Here is an 18,793-nt window from a genome sequence, read left to right on the forward strand (position 1 = left end):
AAGGTCATGAGATCGAGACCATCCTGGCTAACACGATGAAACCCCGTCTCTACTAAAAATACAAAAATTAGCCGGGCGAGGTGGCGGGCGCCTGTAGTCCCAGCTACTCAGGAGGCTGAGGCAGGAGAATGGTGTAAACCCAGGAGGCGGAGCTTGCACTGAGCTGAGATCCGGCCACTGCACTCCAGTCCGGGCGACAGAGCGAGACTCCGCCTCAAAAAAATATATATATATATTTTAACCACTTTGTGGTTTTAGGAGCATATGTTCCATAGCATGGATTTGAGTCTTACAAGCATTTGATTATCCTGCTTCCAGGGAACTGGCTAAAATAATAGCTCCCCTATAAACACTATCATTGTATCTCAGTCTAAACTTGATGTTCTGGGATTAGTCATCTTTGCATAAATTGAACAGGATGAAACATTTTTCAGGTTTCTAAATAAAATATAATGACAGGATTCCAGGTTCCATTAGTCTACAGAGTAGTGAAGCTAGAAAGAACAACAGAGATTATCTTGCTTAGCCTGCTATTCTTTTTGCTTTAACTAGTGGTGAGGAAATTCTGCCCATGGCTGGATCTCTTTAGTTCGCAGTTCTCTGTTGAAGCCCAAAGAAAAACGCCTACCTAGTGGGCTTCTTTCTCATTCAGAACAGAGCACCCGCAGATTTTAAGGATTTTTAGTCTAGGTGAAGAGTCATGAAAGCAGTTTAATTAGTTAAATTAGACCTGAAAAGAAAATGATAACTTTGCAGATATAGCCAAGTGGATGGCAGGATACATCAGAATAGTTAACAGATTCTCCTTATAATTTGGTGGCTCTTGGATAGGCTCTTAGTTCTAATGTCATTTTTAGGGTTCAGGTTTTTTTGTGTGTGATACAGCAAGAAAACATGAAACTAAACAGCATAAGTTTTGGGGGGTTTTTTGGTTTTCTTTCTTTTTTTTTTTTCTAGATGGACTCTCACTCTGTCACCCAGACTGAGTGCAGTGGCATGATCTTGGCTCACTGCAGTGCCACGATCTTGGCTCACTGCAACCTCTACCTCCCAGGGTTCAAGTGATTCTCCTGCCCCAGCCTCCCGAGTAGCTGAGATTACACGCGTTCACCACCACGCCTGATTAATTTTTTTTTTTTTTTTTTTTTAGTAGAGACAGGGTTTCACCATTTTGGTGAGGCCACTCTAGAACTCCTGACCTCAAATGATCCACCTGCCTTGGCCTCCCAAAGTGCTGGGATTATAGGCGTGAGCCACCACCCCTGGCCAGAACATAACTTTTTTGTGAAGGCGGAAGTTTTGTCATATTCACACACACTGCTTGGCACATAGATGCTTGGTAAATGTCACAGAATTGAAAGGAACCTCTAGCACTTAAGTCTCTGCCTCTGCATCCCCCTTATCTTCCCTGCCTGTTTCCCTGTGTGCTTTTCTCCCCATTCCTTCCTCCCTCTTTCTCCTGTATTTCTTTGTTTCTTCTCCTTTGTCATTTTTTTCTTTGGACCCTTAAATGTTCATAATGTGAAACTGAAGTGTTTCTTTCATGATTATTTTAGTTATTGTATAAATTTATGTTGAGTATTCGTCTTTGATCAAATAGGCAAACTGAATACTTCTTGTTTCTTCTAAAGCAATACAACTACCTAAATTCCCACCCCCTAAAAAATTATTATTATTATTATTATTATTCAGACAGAGTCTTGCTCTGTCACCCAGGCTGGAGTGCAGTGGTGTGACCTCCACTCACTGCAACCTCCACCTCCCAGGTTCAAGCAATTTTCCTGCCTCAGCCTCCCGAGTAGGTGGGACTACAGGTGCACACCACCGTGCCTGGCTAATTTGTGTATTTTTAATAGAGATGGAGTTTCACCATGTTGGCCAGGCTGGTCTTGAACTCCTGACCTCAGGTGATCCACCTGCCTTGGCTTCCCAAAGTGCTAGGATTACAGGCATGAGCCACATGCCCAGTCCCCCAAATTTTTATCTTTCTCATTAAAGGTGTAATTCATATACACCTGGACGTGGTGGCTCACGCCTGTAATGCCAGCACTTTGGGAGGCCAAGGCAGGTGAATCTCTTGAGCCCAGAGGTTCAAGACCAGCCTGGGCAACATGGCAAAACCCCCGCTCTGCAAAAATACAAAAGTTAGCCATGGGTGGTGGCACACGCTTGTGGTCCCAGCTACTTGGGAGGCTGAGGTGGGGAGGATTGTTTGAACCCAGGAGATCGAGGCTGCAGTGAGCTGTGATTGTGTCACTTCACTCCAGCCTGGGCAACAGAGCAAGACCTGATCTCAAAAATCAAAACAAACAACCAAAAAAAGAATAACATATACTTATTAAAATATATGAGAAACTATGAAAATTGCAAATAAAATAAAATCATGCCACCAAGAGATCACCATTCTTTTTGTTTTTTTGTTTTATTTTTTGAGACGGAGTCTTGGTCTGTCGCCCGAGCTGGAGTGCAGTGGCCAGATCTCAGCTCACTGCAAGCTCCGCCTCCCGGGTTTACGCCATTCTCCTGCCTCAGCCTCCGGAGTAGCTGGGACTACAGGCGCCCGCCACCTCGCCCGGCTAGTTTTTTGTATTTTTAGTAGAGACGGGGTTTCACCGTGTTAGCCAGGATGGTCTCGATCTCCTGACCTCGTGATCCGCCCGTCTCGGCCTCCCAAAGTGCTGGGATTACAGGCTTGAGCCACCGCGCCCGGCCAAGATCACCATTCTTAACATTTTGGCATATACCCATGAAAAAAAATTCTTCAGTTTCTTAACACACATATAGACAGATACTTTGCTTAAGTGTTTATGTGTTCATGTATATAGTAAAAACAGATGTTGGATATTTATACTCGTGTAACCTTTTTCTTTTGCTGTATTATTTCAGCAATATAATTTTAATGGTTATATAATATTTATTCTTGTAAATTTGCTATAATAGTAGCTATAATTTATTATACACATGTATGTCTGGCATTATCTTAAGTGCTTTATCTCATTTAATTAATGTACCCTTTGCAACAGTCCTATAAAGTGAAGGATTTGTTTTGTTGTTTTTTGTTTTGAGATGGAGTTTTGCTCTGTCGTCCAGGCTGGAGTGCAGTGGCGCGATCTCGGCTCACTGCAACCTCCGCCTCCCATGTTCAAGCAATTCTCCTGCCTCAGCCTCCTCAGTAGCTGGGATTACAGGCTCATGCCGCCATGCGCAGCTAATTTTTTTGTATTTTTAGTAGAGACGGGGTTTCACTGTGTTGGCCAGGCTGGTTTCGAACTCCCAACCTCATGATCCGCTCGCCTTGACCTCCCAAAGTGCTGGGATTATAAGCACAAGCCACTGCGCCTGGCCTTTTTTTTTTTTTTTTTTTTTTTAAAGACAGAGTCTCACTCTGTTGCCCAGGCCTGGCCCGATCTCAGTTCACCGCAACCTATACCTCCCAGGTTCAAGTGATTCTCCTGCCTCAGCCCCCAAGTAGCTGGGATTACAGGCACATGCCACCACGCCTAGCTATATATTTTTTTTTTAGTAGAAATGGGGTTTCACCATGTTGGCCAGGCTGGTCTTGAACTCCTGACCTCAGGTGATCCACCTGCCTCAGCCTCCCAGACTGCTGGGATTACAGACATGAGCCCCACCCCTGAGCCTGGCCAGTGAAGGATATTTTCTCCACTTATTTAGCCAGTTCCCTGCTAGATATTTATGTTATTTCTGTTTCCAATTTTTCTACTGTTATAAATAGCCACAGGCCAGGCACAGTGGCTCAGACCTGTAATGTCAGCACTTTGGGAGGCCAAGGTGGGTGGATCACTTGAAGTCAGAAGTTCGAGACCAGCCTGGCCAACACAGCAAAACCCTGTCTCTACTGAAAATACAAAAAATTAGCCGAGTGTGGTGGCGCACACCTGTAATCCCAGCTACTCAAGAGGCTGAGGCAGGAGAATCACTTGGGCCCGGGACAGGGAGGTTGCAGTGAACTGAGATCATGCCACTTTATTCCAGCCTGGGGACAGAGCAAAACTCCATCTCAAAAAAATAAATAGCTACAATATTGTTTATCACAGTGTTATCACAGTCGTAATTATTTACTTAGGATAAATTTTTGGAAGTAAGATTATTATAGCAAAGAGATATACACATTTTTAAGACTTAGTGTCATGTATTACAAAATGCCCTCCACATATACTCCTGCCAGCTGTATGAAAATGAAAATACTCATTTGCGGCCAGGTGCACTGACTCACGCCTGTAATCCCAGCAATTTGGGAGGCTGAGGTGGGAGGATCACTTGAGCTCAGGAGTTCAAGACCAGCCTAGGCAATATAGTGAGCCCCCCATCTCTATTAAAAAGAAAATTTTAAAAACCCAGAGGGAAAATACTTGTTTGCCCAGCCCTTTATAATTGTAAATAAAATCCTAGCTGATTTGATAGGTGAGAAATGATTTCTTATATTAATTTGCATTTATTTAATTACTAGGTAAGAGTGAACATTTTTATTTGCTTAATAGTTATCAATGTATTTTCTTTTCTGAATTGCTTGTGCCTTTTCTGTGTTCATCGTTCCATTAGTGTTTGACTTTTTAAATTTCATTAATGTTGAAATACTTACCTCTGGTTTGTCATCTGCCTTTTAATATTATTCAGAGTGTCCAAACTGGAAAAGCAGCTAGATGGTAAAGTTGGACAAACCTGGCTCTGCCAATCACTAGCAGAATTGTGTAACCTCTCTAGGCCTCTGGTTTCTTGATATTAAATAAGAATGACAGTAGTATCTGAAGGGTGCAGGAGAAATGTTGGTTTTAGAGAAGGATTAGCTTTAGAGAAGGAAGGGGATACAGATAGATCTCTAAGGCTGAATGAAACTACATTTAGAGACAGCAGTGTGTTTTGGTTGGGATTAAGGACATTGTATGAACTGACAGTATTGGACTGTTTCTTGCAGTTAAAGAGAAATGAGGCAGACCTTGTCTAGGAAGGCTGACCGGCCATCAGTCAGGGTTTACTAGGATGGTGTGGACATAGGGTGAGTTCAAAATAGCATATCTACTGATTCTCCTTATACCAGGCACACTGCTATGTGCCTAGAGACACAAGGATGAATTAACACCTGGTTTCTGCTCTTAAGGAGCTTATAGTCTGCTGAATGGTAATGATGGTGTTGATGATGATGATAATAGCAGGTAAAATGCATTGAGTACTGTGTGCCAGATACTGTTGTAAGCACTTTACCAGATACTGTTGTAAGCACTTTACTTGTGTTTTGTATCATAATAATCTATTAAGGAGATTATTATCTTTATTTTATTTATTTATTTATTTTTGAAACAGAGTCTTGCTCTGTCACCCAGGCTGGAGTGCAGTGGCGTGATCTCAGCTCACTGCAACCTCCACCTCCTGGGTTCAAGCGATTCTCCATCTCAAAAAATAATAAGGTAAAATAAAATAAAATTTATGGTAATGGCAGCCGATGAGATTAAAGTTATCACTTTAAAAGTGATACAAAGCCGGGCGCGGTGGCTCAAGCCTGTAATCCCAGCACTTTGGGAGGCCGAGACGGGCGGATCACGAGGTCAGGAGATCAAGACCATCCTGGCTAACACGGTGAAACCCCGTCTCTACTAAAAAATACAAAAAACTAGCCGGGTGAGGTGGCGGGCACTGTAGTCCCAGCTACTCGGGAGGCTGAGGCAGGAGAATGGCGTAAACCCGGGAGGCGGAGCTTGCAGTGAGCTGAGATCCGGCCACTGCACTCCAGCGCGGGCGACAGAGCGAGACCCCCGCCCAAAAAAAAAAAAAAAAAAAAAAGTGATACAAAGTAGAACTTGGTGAATTGACTGGATATCAGTACTATCAAAATAGTATTCAGTCACCAAGTTTGAATGAACTTTTATTTATTTATTAGTTTGAATGAACTTGGATTGATTGGATATCAGTAGTATCAAAGGGTAGCATAGAAGGGAAGAATCAAGGGTTAGTCTCAGATGTGGGGTATAAAACTATTTGTCAAGATAGATAATAGTAGAGGGAAGAGCAGGTTTGATAGCTGGATAACGAATTTAATTTTGTACTTGTTTTGAGATATCTCTGGGGCATTCAAGTAAGCAGTCTGAAAAATGGGTTTAGACCGGGCGCAGTGACTCACACCTGTAATCCCAGCACTTTGGGAGGCTGAGGCGGGCAGATCACGAGGTCAGCAGATCGAGACCATTCTGGCTAACATGGTGAAACCCCGTCTCTACTAAAAATACAAAAACTTAGCTGGGCATGGTGGCGGGGCCTGTAGTCCCGGCTACTCGAGAGGCTAAGGCAGGAGAATGGCGTGAACCCAGGATGGGGAGCTTGCAGTGAGCCGAGATTGCGCCATTACACCCCAGCCTGGGCAATAGAGTGAAACTCTGTCTCAAAAAAATAAAATTAAATTAAAAGAAAAATGGGTTTAAAATTCAAGAAAGATTTCGGTTAGATGTATATATGTATGTATGTGTGTGTGTGTATGTGTATATGTGTGTGTGTGAGGAGGAGGGGTGTGTGTGTATATATATATTTATTCTGCCCAAAGATATTCACCCTAAGCAGACTGGAATGCTTGTGTTTATTGGACAGACCACATACAAAAGACAACTAGCCTAATTTTTGCTCTTTTCTATCTTCTCTGTAGGTTCTCTGTCTTCATTTATACTGTTTTTTCTTCAGACTCATTACATTGCTGTACAATTAGGTTAGCTTTATCTACATGTAAAAGTTCAGTGATATCTTTAGATATATTAATATACATGCTTTTCCAGTTACCTTGATGAATTTAGCTGTAATTATATCTTCTTGCCACCCATTTACCAACTCTTCCTTAAAGTGGAACATTGTACAGGTAGTTGATTTTAAATATTAGATTTGTATTTACCCTTGTTTCAACCTCATTGTAATCTTAACCTTGAAGTTTCAGAGAAACCTTAATATCAACCATTAAACACATTTAGGAGATGGGGCATAATGAATAATGAGATTTAGAGGCAGATGGGATTGTGGGTTAATGTCAAGTGAAGGTCTGGAACAACAAATGTGGACATTAAGAAGTGAATAAAAGATTACTAAGCAGTAAAAAAGACCAATTTTAATTTGAATCTAGGCATTTGTAATAGGCTAGTTCTAGTAGTTTTTGGTCTTTCTGCAGCAAATCACTTATAGTATAGAAGACTACAAATGAGGGCCAGGCATGGTGGCTCACACCTGTAATCCCAGCACTTCTAGAGGCTAAGGTGGGTGGATCAATTGAAGTCAGGAGTTTGAGACCAGCCTGGCCAATGTGGTGAAACCTGTCTCTACTGAAAATACAAAAACTAGCCAGGTGTGGTGGTGCATGCCTGTAGTCCCAGCTGCTTGGGAGGCTGAGGCAGGAGAACTGCTTGAACCCGGAGGCAGAGGTTGCAGTGAGCCAAGATCATACCACTGCACTCTAGCCTGGGTGACAGAGTGAGTCCCTGTCTCAAAAAAAAAGCCAAAAACCAAAAAAACAGATAAGCGTAAAGAGTAAAACATCACCCATGATCCTATTACCTAGAGATAATCACTGGTAACATTTGTTGTATTTTTTTCTTTTAATAGAGTTGGGGGTCTCACTATGTTGGCCAGGCTGGTCTTGAACTCCTGGCTCAAGCAATCTGCCCTGCCTCAGCCTCCCAAAGTGCTGGGATTACAGGTGTGAGCCACTGTGGCTGGCCTGTTGTATTTCTTTCCATGTATATATATTTTTAAAAGGTAGATAATACCATGCATGCTTTTTTTTGAGATGGAGTCTTGCTCTGTCACCCAGGCTGGAGTGCAATGGCACAATCTCGCTCACTGCAACCTCTGCCTCCCGGGTTCAAGCAATTCTCCTGCCTCAGCCTCCCCAGCAGCTGGGACTACAGGTGCGTGCCACCACACCCGGCTAATTTTTGTATTTTTAGTAGAGATGGGGTTTTACCATGTTGGCTGAGCCTGTCTCGAACTCCTGACCTCAAATGATCCGCCTGCCTCAGCCTCCTAAAGTGCTGGGATTACAGGCATGAGCCACCACACCCGTCCTCATGCATGCATTTTCATAACTTGCTTTTATTTAATAGACCATAGATAAACTTAATAGATTACACATTTTCATGTTAATAATTACATTTCTGGGCTGGGCGCAGTGGCTCACGCCTGTAATGCCAACACTTTGGGAGGCCGAGGCAGGTGGATCACAAGGTCAGGAGATCAAAGCCATCCTGGCTAACACGGTGAAACCCTGTCTCTGCTAAAAATACAAAAAATTAGCTGGGCACGGTGACAGGCGCCTGTAGTCCCAGCTACTCAGGAGGCTGTGGTGGCAGAATCACTTGAACCCAGGAGGCGGAGGTTGCAGTGAGCCGAGATTGCGCCACTGCACTCCAGCCTGGGCGACAGAGTGAGTCTCCACCTCAAAAAAAAAAAAAAAGGAAAAAAGAAATACATTTCTGTACTTTATAACGTTGTTGTTCTAAGATAGCATCTCTCTGTGGCTCAGGCTTGAGTGCAGTGGTGCAATCTCAGCTTACTGCAACCTCTGCCTCCCAGGCTCAAGTCATTCTCCCACCTCAGCCTCTTCAGTAGCTGGGACTACAGGTGCACACCACCACACTTGGCTAATTGTATGTTTTTGTAAAAACAGAGTCTTACCATGTTGAGGCTGGTCTCGAACTCCTGGGTTGAAGCAATCCTCCTGCTTCAGCCTCCCAAAGTGCTGGGATTCCAGGTGTGAGCCACTTTACCTAGCCTGTAACATTGTTTTCAATGGTATTTTCCATCAAACAAATATACTATAATTCATTTGCTTAATTCCATTTAACACAGAAGTAGAAGGGCTTTTGTTTGTTTTTTAATATATAGACAGGGTGTCACTGTGTTGCCCAGGCTGGTCTCGAACTCCTAGCCTCAAGTGATCCTCCTGCCTTGGCCTCCCAAAGTGCTGGGATTACAGGCTTGAGACACCACACCCTGCCAGAAGTTGAAGTTTTTTAGATGGTTGGAGGAAATCGATTAAAAAGAAGGAAAACAAACTGGGCTCAGAATTCATCCAGAAAGGTGAATATGAGTCACAGTAAGGAGCCTAGCTGTGGCAGTGATTGAAGAATGAAAAGTGTAAAGAGGGCCAGGCGTGGTGGCTCACACCTGTAATCCCAGCACTTTGGGAGGCTGAGGTGAGCAGATCACCTGAAGTCAGGAGTTTGAGACCAGCGTGGCCAATACGGTGAAACCTCATCTCTACTAAAAATACAAAAATTAGCTGGGTGTGATGGCACGTGCCTGTAATCCCAGCTACTCCGGGGGCTGAGGCAGGAGAATCACTTGAGCCCAGGAGACAGAGGCTGCAGTGAGCTGAGATCGTGCCACTCACTACACTTCAGCCTGGGCAACAGAGCAGGACTCCGTCTCAAAAAAAAAATGTAAAGACGAGAAATATGATAGGTTTCAAATAATACTGATAGTTATGGAGAAAATTGACTCTTCAGTCTCTCAGGAAAGTGAGGAAAATTCTGGCTTCCATGGAGGAGGCCATAGAGGATGTCAGTTTTCTATTACAGTGAAAAGTTGGAGACAATAAATTTGTACTATGAGTAAAGAGGTGTTTTCACCTAGTAATATAAGAAGGGGCCCGGGGAGGGGTGGGAAAAAAAGGAGTCCCAAAGTAGATGAGAAAGTAAGAAAATACATCCCTTCATGTGTGCAGAAATGCAAATTGAGTGGTTTGTGAAATACTGTGGTTTATATGTCAAAAACATAAACTCTGGAACCAGGCTGCAGATTTTAAATCCTAACTCTCCATTAGCATATAAACTTGAGCAAGTTTATTAATTCCTTTATGAGTGAAATAAGGGGTAATAGTGTACCTGCCTCATACAGTCACTGTGAGGATCACCAAGGTTAATAGATGTAAAGCAGTTAGCAGTGCCTGGTATACAGTAAGACCCAATACACATGAGTAGAATAAACACACCTGTTGGGAGAAGAGGGAGCAGCAATGGAAGTGACAGCAACACTCTTATAGGAGTTAATGTAAAGAGACGAGCTATAGATATGGAGGACTGATGCAGGAATTGATCAATACAAGCGTATGGTTCACCGAAGTGCATGTACAGAAGTACTCCCCACCTCACCTCAGCATCCCATATAAAATGACTGATGGACATACAGAATCAAAAAGCATTTTATTTTCTACAGCCTGGGTAGAGAAGCAGGCAGACGCAGAATGGAACTAAGCAGTAAGTTCAAAAGCAAGTTAGAGAAGCTTAAAAATTAAGCCCTCAGAACCCAAACCTAATTTCCTTTCTAAACGCCCTAAGAACTATGGGATTCTCTCTCCTTTTTTGACTCATTGGCCCAGTGGTCCTCAACTAGGAGCAATAACCCCCAACACCCTCCCTACACCCACAGACATTTGGAAATGGCGTAGGGGCATTTTTTTTTGTTGTTGAAATCTCTTGTGTGTATTCAGTAGGCTGGCATCAGGAATGCTGAATGCTAGACAGTCCCACATAATGAGGAATTGTCTGCAGAAATGCCGGTAGCACTCTCTTTGAGAAACACTGTGGTGTGAAATTCATATTGTAGGTTTGTCAAGCCAGTATTTTCTAAGTTCAGTGCCAAAAAGCAAGCTGTATGCTAAGGATTCTGTAAGAATAGACAGGAAGAGACTTCTTTGTCCCACAGGACATTTTCAGAAAATTCTTACCTTTGTTTCGAATATCAGAAATTGCTTACAGGACAGGGCCTTAGCTCATGCCTGTAATCTCAGCACTTTGGGAGTCTGAGGCAGGAGAATCACTTGAGCCCATGGGTTCGAGACCAGCCTGGGCAAAATTTGGAGACCCTGCCTCTACAGACAAAAAAAAAGATAGCCAGATGTGGTAGCTGGCACCTGTAGAAGGCCCAGTTACTTGGGAGGCTGAGCTGGGAGGATTGCTTGAGCCCAGGAGGTTGAAACTGCAGTGAGCTGTGATCATACCACTGTACCCCAGCCTGGGTGACAGAGCAAGATCCTCTTTAAAAAAGAAATTGCAAGGCCGGGCACAGTGGCTCACGCCTATAATCCCTGCACTTTGGGAGGCCGAGGTGGGCAGATCACGAGGTCAGGAGATCAAGACCATCCTGGCTAACACGGTGAAACCCTGTCTCTACTAAAAATACAAAAAATTAGCCGGGCATGGTGGCGGGTGCCTATAGTCCCAGCTATTTGGGAGGCTGAGGCAGGAGAATGGCATGAACCCAGGAGGCACAGCTTGCAGTAAGCCAAGATCGCGCCACTGCAATCCAGCGTGGGCGACAGAGCGAGACTCCATATCAAAAAAAAAAAAAAAAAGAAAAAGGAAAAAGAAATTGCAGCCGGGCACAGTGGCTCACGCCTGTAATCCCAGCACTTTGAGAGGCCGAGGTGGGTGAATCACCTGAAGTCAGGAGTTTGAGACCAGCCTGGCCAACATGGTGAAACCCTGTTTCTATTAAAAATACAAAAATTAGCCAGCATGGTGGTGCACGCCTGTAGTCCCAGCTACTCGGGAGGCTGAGACAAGAGAATCATTTGAACCCAGGAGGTGGAGGTTGCAGTGAGCTGAGATCGCACCATCGCACTATATAGCCTGTGTGACAAGAGCAAAACTCTGTCTCAAAAAACCAAAAAATAAATAAATAAATAAATTGCTTACAGATTAACTTGCCTAAATTTAAAGGCAAAGAGTCATCTAGGATGTTTCCTTGAGCACAGAAAGCCATTTGAACTGTTCTTTATGTAGGATGTAGAGGATCACTAATGTAGATGCCTTCTCCCCCATCTTTATCTTCTTCTTTTAGCTAAGCCCAGGTGGTAGGGTGTATGTAAGTTTTAGTTGTATCTACTCTGATCTGTGAAGTCCAAATTTGAGAGGATTTTTAAATGACTCTAGAATACAGTCTCATAGGCCAGGTGCAGTGGCTCACACCTGTAATCCCAGCACTTTAGGAGGCCCAGATAGGAGGATCACTTGAGGCCAGGAGTTCGAGACCAGCCTGATCAACATAGTGAGACCCCATTTCTATTAAAAAAAAAGAAAGAAAGAAAGAAAGAAAAGAAATAGCATGAGCACACAATTACCACCTAATATGTTAATCATTTTTATGTCTGTGTTCATCTCAGGAGAGAAACCCTTTATCTGTGAAATCTGTGGCAAAAGCTTCACCAGCCGCCCCAACATGAAGAGACACCGCAGAACTCACACAGGCGAGAAGCCCTATCCGTGTGATGTGTGTGGCCAGCGGTTCCGCTTCTCGAATATGCTTAAGGCCCACAAGGAGAAGTGCTTTCGGGTGACCAGCCCCGTGAATGTGCCACCTGCTGTCCAGATCCCACTTACAACTTCCCCAGCCACCCCAGTTCCTTCTGTGGTGAACACACCCACAACCCCAACCCCTCCAATCAATATGAATCCTGTAAGCACTCTTCCCCCTCGGCCCATCCCCCACCCCTTCTCACACCTGCACATCCACCCACACCCTCACCACCCGCATCACCTTCCCATCCCTCCAGTCCCTCACCTCCCCCCACCTCCAGCTCTCTTTAAGAGTGAGCCTTTAAATCACAGAGGCCAGAGTGATGACAACTTTCTGCGGCACCTGGCAGAGAAGAACAGTTCAGCACAGCATCATTAACATCCGTCTCCTTAGTGTGTTCTCCAGGAGACACGTCCCCATGTGTGAGCGTGCACAGAGGGAGTCGGTGAGCATTTCCTTAGTTCTCAGACTCTCCTCCGCCTCTACCAAGAGCTTCGCCAGTGTCACTAAATCAACAGATCCAAGGGAATGAACAAGAAGACTACCTTGAGCTCACAGAGGGACTGTCATCTAAATCAAGGGAACCACTGAACTAAAGCCCAATTTGCTTGCATTTTCTGATGACTTTTATAAGTTTCAAATACTCAGACTTGTGGAATTTTATAATTTCATATCAGCTGATGAGGTATGCTTGCTTTTATATCCCGGACTTCTCCTCAAAGAGGGGATAGGCCTGGTTTCCTTTGTACTAATCGGGAAGGCTGTGAGATTAATCCAGAGCATTAATTGTATCACTGTGTATGGTAAGGAATTCTTTTCAGCTTTTGGTGCCAGCTACAGAGTTGAGCTGGCCATGATTCACAGTATATCAAGCATTATAGAGAAAGACAAATTTTCTTCGTGTAGCTCTCCTAACGCACTCTTTATTTTACTACAGAAATTATTTTAGAGTTTTTGTATAGACTTCTTTAGTAGTCTGTTTCTAAAATGAAATGTATTTCAATAAGCAGTGTAATTTTTTCAGTGTAGCTGAACCTATGTTGTAAAATAGAAAAAAAATTTATAATCATCAAAATGTGATTCTTAAAGATGCATATAACTTCTATAATTCAAAGTTATTCTTACATCCGTACAACTCAAAAGGTGCTTCAGAGACTAGATGTATCTGAGAGGGTCTCCACACCAGGTTACTGCAAAAACGAGGTTTTGCTTTCAGGATTTGGCATAAATACTTGGTAGTTTTGACATCTCTGTGTAACACTCAGAGAGGCTCCCTAATGTGCTCCTGTCCTCCATGTTCTACCTGGCTTCGTTAGTGCATTACATGAAATGATTTGCAGGGGATGGGGCCTTTTCCAGGGAAGTCACCTAAAGCTTCCATGTTTTGAACATTTGAATAAGGCTGTTTGCTGACAGGAGGAGGAAGTAGTGGAGATCATTTAATCTCAGTCACATCTGTTTCTCACTTCCCTTAGGAACTGTGTTCATGTTTAGCTTTTATGGGATGACAAGTTGAAATCTCTCATTTTGAGGTTGCTTTATTTTTCTAGAATTGTTATAAGAAGCTAAAATAGTAAACTTAAAATCATAAACATGATGTTGCTGATAGTGGCTGAGAAATTCAGATGAGAAGGCAAATTGGTTATGAATTTTGAAATATCGATTATATGTGAAATATGGATATGTTCACTACCTTGAGCTATTTTAACACAGTAAATAGTAAATAGGAAAACTCCTAAGTTTTACTGCCCTGTCCTCTGCAAATTATGTAATACCAGCATTCTTAGGTGATAAAGAGAGCAGCACCTCTAATACCTTTAGGCAGATTACTTTTTCAAGTTTGGGGAACTTCAAACTTATTATAGGAAAGGCTGAATAGAAGGGCTAGTGTATTGATTACACTTAACTGATCAAATTTATCCAGACTCATTATAGCTTAAAATTTTGTATTTCTTTATCTCAGAGAACTGAGTTCCCAGGCTAAATCACTCACCTCCCAACCCCTCTCCAATTTTTTTTTTTTTTTTTTTTTTTAAAGACAAGGTCTTGCTATGTTGCCCAGGCTAGAGTGCAGTGGCTATTCACAGGTGCAACTATAGCACACTACAGCCTCCAACTCTTGGGCTCAAGCAATCCTGCCTCAGCTAACCAAGTAGCTGGGACTACTGGCACACACTACCATGCCCAGTCCATTTTTGAATCTTGAAATTTCTTCATTTTTCTTTCTTCAGGTTCTTAAAATAATTGCCTGAATCAGAACGCTGGCTTTTTTTTTTTTTTTTTTAATGTTAAATGTGCAGATATGCTTTGAGCACTTTTCTAGCTAATGAGTTCTGTGGTAGGAAAAAATGGAACTCTTTCAACTGAGATTAAGTCCGTATTTTTTAAACATCACACTCTCTATTAGCTTTTTGGTTTAATGTTTCTAAATTTTCTCCTTCTGATTTTGCCTGTCTTGTATAATGAGCATAGGAAACTTTTGGAATGAGGCAGAAAAATATCTCAAGATATACTTTTCTTCCTGGTTTTGGATGTAAGTTTTAAAAATGGTATTTTTAATATTTGTACACATTCTTTGAGCACCCAGGTATCCAAGCCAACGAGGAAAGTTAATTCCTTGCATTTGACGGTTATATCTTTAGTGGTTGTCTCCCCTCCCTCCACAGTCTCCTTGGCATTCCATGACAAGTTTGTCAACCTACACTTTTATATAAACATATCATTATTTCATGGTCAAGCCTGTAGTATTAAAATGATTTTTTTTTAAAGATGTAAATTGTGCTTAGTTAATTGGTTATATTTTGTTCTTTTTTTTTTCTTTTTTTTTTTTTTTTGAGGCAGAGTCTTGCTCTCTTGCCCGGACTGGAGTGGAGTGGTGCGATCTTGGCTCACTGCAACCCCCATGCATTACATGAAATGATTTGCAGGGGATGGGGCCTTTTCCAGGGAAGTCACCTAAAGCTTTCCATGTTTTTTTCCATTTTGTTCTAAATAAATTTACAGTATTGGGCAGCAATTCTGAATTCTAGACTTGAGACCACAGAATCAACCATTTCATGAGGTTGTACTATAATTATACACTGGAATATTCAGGTAGTCATCTTTGATTTTTCATTCAAGTAAATATAGCCATAAGAAAATATCTGCTATACAGGAAAACCAGTATTAAGCAAATCACCACCATCCTTAACAGAAGCAAAAAAAAAAAAGATTATTTTTAAAAATTAGCATTGTCATACAGTACAATTCTTAGTGAAATGTATTGTGGAACAATTTAGAAACTTCCTTTTTTTCCCCTAGATAAGGATACTTTCCTTGACTTGAGATTTGTGGTCTTCAGGAAAACTGCTCCGAATATAATGACTCCTCATCAGTATCATATTGCATATGAATAATGAAATGCATTAAGAATATTCACAACATTAATGCTTCTGAATATAAGAACTGCAGGATTAAGCCTTAAACATATATGTGCAACACGTTTAACATACTTAAGACTCAAACTCAGGGTTGAAAATTTGGTTGGGGTCGTCTTTGTAAGATAAAAGTTGCATTATGTGGTATGTTCTCTTCCATATATGCTACAGCACCCCATGAATTCTTCAAAACTTTTTACCTACTTGTTATCTGTTTATGAAAAAAAATAATTATGGAGAAGTTTGAGTTCTCAGCCCTTATCTGTACATGTCTGTTAAAGACAACAAAGGCCACATTTAAGCATTATGTAGATAACAAATTGAGGCTGTCTCTCATTACTTAGTTTTACTGTCTTCAAAGGCTTGTATCATTGCTAGGGTTAAGACTTATTTGAGGATAAGTTGGCATTGTATTTTTTGTGTGTGTGGGTTGGTTTGTTTGTGTGTGTTTCATTTTCATTTTTCTGCTTTCTCTCATAAGATTTATCAGTAAAATATAAACTCTTCCTTAGCCTTAATAAAGGCTGCTGCTTTCTCAAATTGAGTCAGGTAGGCTCATTCTGAGTTAGATTTTTAAATCTGAATGAAGAAAAGACAACAATTTAAAGACATGTGGCTTCATTTCCACATGTATTTGTGACTGGTTTCTTATTTTTAGCAAGCAGGGGAGATCTCCACAAAAAACTTTACTGTAGTTCAAAGAAGCCTGTGCAAATCAGTTACCTGTACTTTCATAGTCTACCATTTACATTAACTGTTCTAGATTAATGACTGAGCGTGGACATCACCATAATTATACCATTTTTTTAAAACCACATTGGTTCGAAGTATCCTTTTCTAGTGGTTAGAACTTTCCCTGTAATTTGATTGTCACTCGTACACTAACCGAAAGCAAAATGCTCTGATGAGATGCTTATAAACTATGGATTTTTTAATTCTTGAAATTTTTTTCAGTTTTTATGTTTGTTGAATAGATATGTATGTTTAGTTTCATTATTACTTCACTGGAAGTTTTAAATTTTGAGAAGATGAAGCAGAGATAGAAATCCATTGCAGATATATGTATATTTACACCATCTTGCAGATTTCGGCTAGTAAAACATACAATGATAGGTCAGTTTTAGTGTTTAAAAAAAAAAAAAGAAAACAAAAGTTAGAGAAACCTTTCTGTTTGAGCTACTGTATAGAAAAGACAACTTTTATTGCATTGCTGGTCCACATGATAAATATTTCAATGCTGTTCTAGACTGTATGAGAAGTACCTAATGAAAAAAGGGATACATTACATTTAAGAATTGTATCAGCTAATTACTGTTTTTAAAAAATCAACTCATTTGGAATTCTTCAGACTATAAAATTGAGCAAGTAAAGTTTGAGTTTTAATTTTCCTTTGCCTGAACCAAGATAGGAAATTTCTCAAAAGATTTTTTTTTTTTTTTTTTTTTAGGAATGAAAGGTCATAAGCCATTAGAAATAGTGGCATTATTATGCAATAACAACACCCTAGCTAACCTGCTTTTGTCATCTGTAGCACTTACAATAAAGAATGATGACCTTCCAACCCTGGACACTACCTCGATAAAGCAAACCAGAGATCCTCTCTACACTCTCTATGGAAGCCATAAAAGTTGCCATCAATATATCCACTTTCATAGTTCTATACTTTTATACTTTCTAGACTTTTTTATAGACTTTATGATAAAATCTTTTTGTCTCAGAGGATAGGTTTTGCAAGATTCAAAGGAAAATCAGACTCCTTGGTCGTTCCAGCTTTGAAGCTTTTGCTTCAGTAAATTTGTTTAAAGAACCAGATCACATACCATTTATGAAATTCTTTAAGTCAAAACTACTTTGCAGACATGCATATTAGGAAAACAAACTCTTGTTCTCTAGAGAGAATCATATTGTTGTAAGAAACTACTTATAAGGTGGCTTTCTTTCTGCTTTGTTACTCTATGTATTACTCAATAATATATGTATGGTCACATGTTCCTGGAGTTGTTTTATTTCTTTATGACAGATACATGAGTATGCACCTCTCTCTAATCCTCTGATGTCACTGCAACTTCAGTCTCTCTCACTCTGTTTTTGAGTGCCTTCAAAATGCCGGCATCCTGGAACATTCTTTTCCTGATCTAAATCCTACCTCTGACTATTTCATTATCCATGAATATTGGAATTCACCCATATTCCAGTGGGCTTAACTCTACAAACTAGCTAAAACCTTGGACAAGAATTTTGACTGAATTTCTGTTTTGTTCCTCCATGTCATTTTTAGGTTACATTTTTAACTTTTATTTATATGTTATTTCTTCACATATTACATCTCCCTGTTGAAAGATTTTATCCTTATTTGACTTCTCACCTTCTTTACTTTCACCGGAAATTCGACGTTCCTTTAAAATTAAAGGTCATTGAATATGTCTTTTGAACACCTTTTTCTCAACTGAAGTCTTCCTGAATGCCTCCCCTTTCTGATGAAGGGATCCTGAGTGCTGCTGTTGCTCTGCTCTGTTCCCATGTGCCGACTCCCTTCCATACACATTTTGCGAGACTCTGCTCTTTTAGTCAAATTTATTTAAAATTGCTCTCTGGGTTTCTGCTTTCTCATGGCCCTGTCCCTCAAAAACTTCTGTTTATTTTTTCTAGCTGTTTTCATCTAATTGGTTTAAAACATATGATGGATCCATAATATATGAAGGATGTAATGAAAAGGAGGTTGCGTGTTTTCCATGTAATATGATCGAGCACTTCTGATCAAACATTTAGCAATTGGCTAGTCCTTCACAGCCAGAGCGGAAGTTTGTGCTGTGTACAGTTCTTTTTACTCCCTTCCAGTTCTCCTCCAAAACTGGAGAAAAAGAAAAAAAAAAAATCAACAGGCACTCCAGGTTAGAAACTGTGCGCTCTCCCTCTGTCAGTTACTTTGTCTAAGGGCTTCTAACCATGATCATCAGCTCTCTGGCCATGAGTTCTGTTGGTGCTTATTGCAGCAGCATCTTCACAACAAACAGGTCAGTAATCAACCTGGGAAGGGAAAATGAGATTTGATTGCATTTTTTAGGTGAATGAAAGCTTGGAGTTGAGTG

The 18,793-nt window shown here is 41.1% G+C and overlaps 1 protein-coding gene across 5 annotated transcripts in view; it reads left to right on the forward strand.

The window, feature by feature from the left end:
• The window catches only part of ZNF652 (zinc finger protein 652), a 72,480-nt gene extending 53,914 nt beyond the window's left edge, over positions 1-18,566 (forward strand). For 3 of the 5 annotated variants that reach the window (XM_023204407.3, XM_023204406.3, XM_023204408.3), the window contains exon 6: positions 12,155-15,064. In XM_023204407.3, the coding sequence (XP_023060175.1) occupies positions 12,155-12,666 (512 nt within the window). In that variant the 3' untranslated portion in view covers positions 12,667-15,064. Of the gene's footprint in view, positions 1-12,154 lie in introns of all 5 variants that reach the window. The other 2 variants (XM_023204409.3, XM_023204410.3) reach the window with 2 other exon arrangements.
• Positions 18,567-18,793: the final 227 nt, after the last annotated feature.

This window comes from Piliocolobus tephrosceles, chromosome 16 (genome assembly GCF_002776525.5).
Source record: "Piliocolobus tephrosceles isolate RC106 chromosome 16, ASM277652v3, whole genome shotgun sequence".
Classification (NCBI taxonomy): domain Eukaryota; kingdom Metazoa; phylum Chordata; class Mammalia; order Primates; family Cercopithecidae; genus Piliocolobus; species Piliocolobus tephrosceles.